The following is an 8,243-nucleotide window of genomic DNA, read 5'->3' as shown; positions in this document are numbered from 1 at the left end:
GAGAGAGAAGAAAGAAGAGAGAGAGAGAGAGAGAGAGAAAGGGAGGGAGAGAGTTTGAAGAATTATATAAGACATTATCAATAATATTATTTCTTAAAAATACTGTGCAAATATTTCTGTATAAAACAATTAAAAAAACATTTAAAAAAATATGAATTGTTGCTACAAGTTCTTTCATCTATTAAGTGTAAATGAATGATCGTTAATTTCTTGAAAAATTTGAAGAATTTTAAAAACATTTTGAGTTAAAAACTTTCATAAATCTCTTAAGATTCAAAATCATTAATTTCTGTCTCTAATAACGTATGAAATATTCGTTACATCATCTAGTAAGTTGAGGGAATATATCAAATAATTTTAATCGTTCAACTAAAAATTAGTCAAAGATACTTAAGCGGTCTACAACGGAAATTATTCCATTGAATAGAGTATGAATTTGAAAAAAAAAATTCATCGTCTTCTCGAAGCTGCAGTAAATCTCTCTCTCTCTCTCTCTCTCTCTCTCTCTCTCTCTTGCCAATCCTTCTCCTTCTTGCTTTTTCTCTCGTAATTTCTAACAAAGATAATTCTACATTTCAACGATGTTTCCAACTATTGTTAAATCTACTTTTCTCTTTCAATTCTTTTTCTCTCGTTTCTTATTCCACAAAAAAAAATATCAGGTTCGAATTTCTCTGTAATTATCACATGTGGAATATGTGCCTGATTTTTTTATATAGAAATCTAATTGAGTGAATCTAACTATAACTAGTAGTGATATCTGTAATCTATTAGAAACAGAATTACTTCCTTGTTACACCATTGTCTAAAAATCACAGTACATATATATTGATAGAAATTATTAAAAATATTTAAAAAAATAAATCCTATTTGCAAATAATTCGTTTCAGCGTTTTAATTAAGATTTTCTTTAACACTTTTCGAATTTAACTTATATTAATTCTTTATTTGACATTACAATATTGAAATAAATTTATATAAGTGCAATGCTCTCTTCTCTGCAAAATAATATATATATATACATATATATATATATACACACACACACATATATATATATATATATATATATATATATATATATACATAGAATTTTTACTGCAAAAATTAAAAAATATTTTACAATAATTGAATAGTTTTTTATAACATTGTCTATATTTTAAGTATTTAAAAATAAATATTCAATAATTTTCACATAAAAATTACTAAACGTTGTTATGAATGTAAAATTAAATTAAAACTAATTCTTTATATTATTTTCCATATAACTTTTTTTAGATATAATTAATCTTTTTTTCTTGACGCCTTTTTGTTTACAGAAGAGTCATGGAATCGATTTTTCTCAAGTTTTTTCTCATTTTTCTTCAAAATTTATGGGATCTCTCAAACGCAAATCTTATGCTTGTCGCTTTTTCTCGCTGACTTCGAGAAAAATGAGACATGGTTACGTGGTAATAAACGATGCAATAATTTATGGATAGGTGGGCATTCAAATGTAATATCGCGCAATATTGTTATGTCATTTTTATCGAGTAATTAAATAATTTACATTAAAATCTTTTTATGTGATCTTTTATGTCGTTTATTGTCAATATAATATAATTTTTCATTAAAACTATATATTAAAAAGTACATACAAAAACACCTAATTAAAAATAATATTATAATTATGTAATATATAAAGTTTATATACAAAATATATTATTAGAAACAAATTTAATTTTTAAATCTTTGATTGATACTAATAAAATAATTTTAATAAAATTCAAGATATACAAAAATATGTATAAAGTATTAAATTGCGGAAGGAGAATATTTTAATATAACAAAATATTTTAATATTGAATAAAATATGAAAAAAATTAAAAGGATATATAACATTATTGTATTTCTGTCTATTTCTGTCCTACATAAATTAACTTTACTTAGATAGAATTGATTTGATTCACACACTTACAATGTAATTTTATTTGTAGATATTTATTGTGCCATAATTAGCTAAACTCGAAAGCTAAGTTCATCATTTGCATATTTCTCATTCGCGTAAGATTTCAATTACGGAATCAGACGAAACGCGCAATTGCACAATCAAATGATTGAGAGAACACCCATGAGCGTGCTCATGATCGCAAAACAAAGAGCCACAAAAATTGAATCAGTACGGAGCCTTAATTAACCTATATTCTGCCGTATAAAAGTTTCTTTTACAACTCGATATAAAATTTATAAAAATAATATACATAAAAAAAATTTTATTAAATATTTATTAAATATTTATTTGACAAACAACATGAAATTTTTATTATATAATTTTTTATATAATTCAAATTATTATATAATATTATGTAATAATAATTTTAATTTTAATTTTATTAATTATCATTGTGATAAGAATTTCTTCTCTTACCTATACATATATAATAATTACATACATATAAAATTTATAAAAGATGAATATGATTACTGAATACAGAAATATAGACATACGAAATTTTATGATTTATTAAACTATTTATTAAATTAGGCTTCTTTATATAGTTTTTCACACAAACAATACTTAATGCTATAAATTTCGACGCGTACGAAGTGATACATTTGCACAAGATCTGCGCGAGTCTTTCTTACGAGTCGAGAAGAGTCGCGCGGGTGCGAGTTTTTCGGTAATCCCCTACTCGCGGGACCCGGTTTTGGTTTCTTTTCACCTAACCGCGTTTCGGTGGCGGGCCCGGTTGCCCACCACTTCACTCTTCATGTCGTCTCTCCTTGAGGGTTTATTGTATAAAAGCAGGGGAATTTTCATCGTGCTCATCAGTCGCAAACACGACGAACTGAGTCCGAAATTCGTACAGCATCATGAACGCCAAGGTATAATCGGATACAAAAGTTTTTTAATAAAAATTCATTGACGAAAAATCGTCCAAAAAATAAAAAATCTAGATCTCAAAAAAAAAATTGACGTGCATTGCTACGAGGATGATTTGTATTCTTAAAAAAAGAATAAAACATTCAATTCGTTGCAGAAGATAAACAGTTTTGCAATTGATGTAAAATTAAAAGAATTTTGTATAGCTAAATTAATTAAGAAATAACAAAGAATATTTACAGTAAATATTTTTTATTTTTAATTTAAACTAATTTAACGTATTTATAGTTAATGTAAATTAAAATTAAAATTTATTTGTTTATTAATATGAAACACAGAAAGATAGCGAATGATTTTTTCAACTATTCTTATTAAATTATCTAAGTTTTTATTTTTCTTTTTAATTTTATTTTTCACGTTTTTATTTTTAATGTAAATAATTTTAATATATTTTTAATGTAAATATTTATGTATTATGTAATATATTTTTAATGTATTTAATATATTTATTTTTAATTATAAAATATGCCTAAATATGATTGTTGTTCAATTACATTAAAATAAGTTAAAAAATTAACGTGTTGTTATGCGATCAATATATTTACAAACTTTTTAAAAAAAGCAAAGAGTATAAATCTTCTAATTTACAGGTGGTGGTTCTCTTCGCTCTGGTGGCGCTTGCTTTCGCTGAAGAAACGAAAAGCGACGATACAAAAAAGATTGAGACCACAAAGAAAGATAAGCGTGGTCTTTATGGAGCCTTAGGGTACGGTCTTGGTGGATTGGACTATAGTCTCGGTGGATTAAACACGTACTCGTCCCTTCCGCTCACCAGCGTGAGCCACGGTGTTTCTACCATCTTGACGAAGGAAGTCGCTGTACCTGTGGCCCAACCAGTTGCCGTACCCATCGAGAAACCCGTTCCGGTCCCGTTTAAGGTATCGATACTCCCTATGTTTTTCCTTTCCCAAATATTTCGTTAGAATACGTGTAATTTACAATTATACATATAATGAAAACTCGATAACAAGATTTAATAGAGAGTATCTGCGATTTTTTCAATTTTCTTAGTTCAATATCACATCTTACTACTAATGGAAAATAGTAACGTTTCTCGGAGTCAATTTTCTGGAAAGCACAATTAGATGAAAGTGAAGCAATTAACCATGACTTATTGAAGAAATAATAGTTTTACTATATTCATGTGTTTCAATAGAAAGATCACTTAAAAGCGATTATGATTTCTCCAACGATTTCTAATAACATAAAGATAAAGATTATTTTACAATTACGATTTTTTGCATATTTTCAATTTCTTAAATATTAACATAAATATTTTATTTTATTAGATCTTAAACATATTAACATAAATATTTTATTTTTAATTTAATGTGTATTTTTATTAGATCTTTAATGTGTTACTGCATATATTCTGCTTCCAATGTAAATTAAAATCTACGAATTTAATGAACTTTTTCACAAATATTTATACAAATATTTATTTCTTAAAAGATTTTTGTTTGATAAAAGTATAGAGTTAGTTTCTAAAATAATATGTATTAAAATCTAAATAAAATATAGTAATCTAGACTTTCAAAACATACGCATTTCTACTACGCTATAAAGTAATAGTAATACGAAGAGAGATATATCTACTGTAACAAGTGGAGCGTGATTAGAAATCCGAGGTCTTCGTTTCATGCATGATATTTTGCGTCTTGGGAATCAATCATCTTGATCCAAATATCACTTATAATAACAAAATTAATCGAATCTGCATTATTATGTACATATAATATCTGTATTATTATAATGTATACATTTGCATTTTTAATGAAATTCTTCGAAATCAAAAAATTAAATAAATGATAAAATAGCAAAAAATTTACTAATTTAGTAATTGAATAAAGCAAACAGTTTAGCTTCTAATAATAAATTGAATAATAAAAAATAAGCTACAAGAAGCTATTATATTAAGCTTTTATTATAATATATATTTTTATCTTATTTATCTTCTTATTTAATTTTTAACATAAATACGAGAATGAAAAAGAAAATTAATTTATTCATAGGCTTGTCTCATCAATAATCAAATTTGATCTTTCTTTTTTTAGGTACCATACGCCGTGCCTGTCGATCGTCCGTATCCCGTCCAAGTACCCAAACCTTACCCAGTCGAAATCACCAAGCATGTTCCTTTCGCAGTAGACCGCCCCGTACCCGTTCCCGTCAACGTTCCAGTTAAGGTTCCAGTTCCCGCCCCGTACGCCGTCAAGGTGCCTCAACCCTACGCTGTCCCCGTCGTCAAACATGTTCCGGTACCAGTTGAGCAGCCGATCGTTTACACGAAATTGCACGCTGGTCTTGGATACACCGGTCTTGGATATAGCGGATACAGCGGATACAATGGTTACAATGGTTATCCGAGCTATGGATACTCTTCTTGGTAAAATAGCAACTCTGAGAGCAATCGCTCTTCGTCATCAGCGCAAAGCATCACTTGGACCGCTTAGATCTTTCAGAGCTTTTAGTGTTCATCTTCTTTAGGAAAGCGTTCCCAAAGATAGATTATATATATTAATATGTGTTAATATATATTCTTCTTCGTTGACAATAAGTGTGATTACAGTGAATACTTCACGTTTCGAAAATTAAGGAACAATTTGGCAAGTTTTTCATGTGGAATTCTTTTGAACATTTTGAACGATAAAACAAGTATTTGGAAAAGAAGAGCATCCTCTGATTTTGAAAAAAATAAAGACATTTCCGTGACGAAAGAATTCGAGTGGTGTTCGCGATCATCAAGTGTGACTACTTAGGTCTATATGTTTCTACCTGTAACTTCATTATATGATTGTTTATTATCGAAATAAATCTTTTCCAATAACAAGATCGTACATTTTTATTTCCTCTTATTATATCTTCTATTCTTTTTTTCAATAAAATTTGCGAAAGATATTTGTTGTTTTATAAGCCATGATGTAAATGTCGTGATGTAAACGAAGATATTACAGAAAAACGTAAGCAAAAGAGATTAAACAATCCTTTCTCTTATATTTTACAATATTATTATATATATTTTTAGATTTTACATTTATTTGTATTTTTTATTTATGGTTATTTATATAAGCTTTTTCGTACTTATAATTAATATCTATACAGCCGTAAAGATTTATATAAAATAAACAATATATTGGAAAAATCAACGCGATAAATAACTATTTATGATAAACAATTTAAGTTTTTGATTACATGGACATTTTTTTACGAATTCAGATTATAAAACAAGATTGAAATTGTATAATCCATGGGAAAGCGAAATTTAAGACTGCATTATGAGAAATGGTTATTTGCGGCGGTGAAATGTCCATTAAATGGAGAACGAGGACACGTTAAACACGCGATTAATGAAATTTGCATGCGGAGCACACGCGCCACAAAACGTACATTGAATACACATATATCGTAAGCAATCCCGTTGAGCAAGTCCAAGTCGTAACGCTATTTGTACACCTGCCCAATAAAAAATGTCGCAATTTTATATTTACGACTATACGCAGAGCGTTTCGTGAGAGGCAACAGATTCTAAGGAATAAGGATGACACCATTCTAATAAGTATAAATGTTTTATTAAAAAATAATACTAGCTATGTGAGTGTATTCCAAAATTCATTGCCAGTACTGAAAATTTATGGTGCACGTAAACTATGAATTTTCAGTGGTGGCAGTGAATTTCGGAACACAGCCACTATATAGTATTAAAATAATCTCACACAACCAAAGAAAAATTATAACAACAAAAACAAAAATTCAACAATTTTTAAAAAACCTACTTGTCTATGTACAAATGCGCAATCTCAATTCTTCAGAAATCAACGATTAAACATATATTGTATATATTTTAATTTTATAGTTAATTGCATTAACAAAAATAGTTATGTCAAAGAGAAAAATTTTATATGTGTTCTATTCTTCTGTTATATTTCTTTCCATTATATTTCTTCCAAATTTAATTGAATAGAACCTATTTCAGAAGAATTGCGACATTTATAAACATATATAACATAAACATATATAACATTTACGTTATATACAGCCTCGACTCCTCTTTCTATTTCTACATCCAATCATAAATCGTGAGAATAAGATTATATTTGATAGAAATCAATTGTTTAATCGCAGAAATCGTTTTATAATAATTAAAAAATTAAACATGGGACTTTAGAAATCAGCGTATAATTTGTATCGTTATTTTATTTGTCGGCAACAAATAAAATAGCGATACAAATTATACAAGAACTTTATTACATCAATCCCAAAAAAACGCAATTATAGCGTCGATTCCTAAAGACCCATGTTTAATTGTTTTAATGTAAGAAATCTTTATATTTAATAAGAAATCTCTATTTTATTGTATCATTTTGCAACATTTATCTTTTTCCATGTTATAAAAATACTTTGATGACGATTACTGTGGGAGAAATACCTATTAACGTTATTTCTTCAGTAATAATGCTTAATGAATTGTATCCCGCAACATAAACATGTATACAAGTATCTAATTAATATTTCCGAAATGATACAAAACGAGAGTATATAAATTTTAAATCTTTCTAATGAATATCAATATTATAAATTTTTATGCATTTTAAGTAAAAAATTAATTTTTTGTTCAATTATTCTTTTTTCCTTTCAAATCTAATTCAAAAGTGATTTGAATAGTTGCGATAAATTTGGAAAATATCACTTTATATTCACGTATCGGATTATCGACTTTGAAAGTGGAATGAGTTAAGTTTCCAAGAAAGGGCAACGTCATTTAATACTCGTATGTTACTTATTTAAACCCTTTAACATTTCGCTTAAACCACTTTCAAAATGACCGGTTTGCGCATATCGTACGTCAATGATTTACTTCTCGATTTACTTTTCCTTTCAGCCACACAGACCTCGCACACCGCCATAATCAGTCGTCCTGTCGCATTTCGAAAGCTAATGATTCGTCGAGTAATCGGGTTGAGATGGCTGGAATTGAACCTGTTGGTCACTATTTTGCTGATCGTAGGATTCATGACCTTGAGAAGTATAAGTGCTGTAGTGAGTCGTCTCGTGGCTAGCATGATCACCTTCAGTTCCAGCGGAAATGCCACCTTCATCATGATTCGATTGTGGAATCGGAATCGCCTTCGGTACAGGGACAAAGATCGGTTTGGTCAAAGTAACCGGATGAGGTACAGGAACCGGATGCGGTACAGGCACCGGTTTAGATATCAGGAACGGCACCTAAATTAATTAAATTAACTATTCATATAGCAATCTTGTTCCAACTCTCTTATTATTATTTATACACGCTGTTAATGCGTGCTCTCTCTCTCTCTCT

At 28.3% G+C, this 8,243-nt stretch overlaps 2 protein-coding genes across 2 annotated transcripts in view; one reads left to right on the top strand and one right to left on the bottom strand.

Annotated features, from left to right (window-relative positions):
• The first annotated feature begins 2,853 nt into the window (after window positions 1-2,853).
• LOC105626615 (cyclin-dependent kinase inhibitor 1C-like) lies at window positions 2,854-5,753 on the top strand. Its single transcript, XM_012207908.1, has 3 exons — window positions 2,854-2,865; window positions 3,514-3,801; window positions 4,978-5,753. Exons 1-3 carry the CDS (start codon window positions 2,854-2,856, stop codon window positions 5,311-5,313), a joined length of 636 nt encoding a protein of 211 aa, XP_012063298.1. The 3' UTR covers window positions 5,314-5,753.
• Window positions 5,754-7,855: 2,102 nt separating this feature from the next.
• The window catches only part of LOC105626613 (zinc finger protein 512B-like), a 3,663-nt gene continuing 3,275 nt past the window's right edge, over window positions 7,856-8,243 (bottom strand). The window contains exon 4 of the mRNA XM_012207907.1: window positions 7,856-8,146. Coding sequence (XP_012063297.1) covers window positions 7,856-8,146 — 291 coding nt within the window. The remainder of the gene's footprint in view (window positions 8,147-8,243) is intronic.

Source organism: Atta cephalotes (genome assembly GCF_000143395.1).
Source record: "Atta cephalotes unplaced genomic scaffold scaffold00005, whole genome shotgun sequence".
Taxonomy (NCBI): Eukaryota; Metazoa; Arthropoda; class Insecta; order Hymenoptera; family Formicidae; genus Atta; species Atta cephalotes.
The sequence above is the reverse complement of the archived record's forward strand: the minus strand, read 5'-3'. Positions and strand labels throughout refer to the sequence as shown.

What these genes read in the sequence shown, in the direction of transcription:
- LOC105626615 (XM_012207908.1), top strand. An exon ending in CCGTTCCGGTCCCGTTTAAG is followed by an intron (nt 3,802 to 4,977) that starts GTATCGATACTC and finishes TTCTTTTTTTAG; the next exon opens with GTACCATACGCCGTGCCTGT.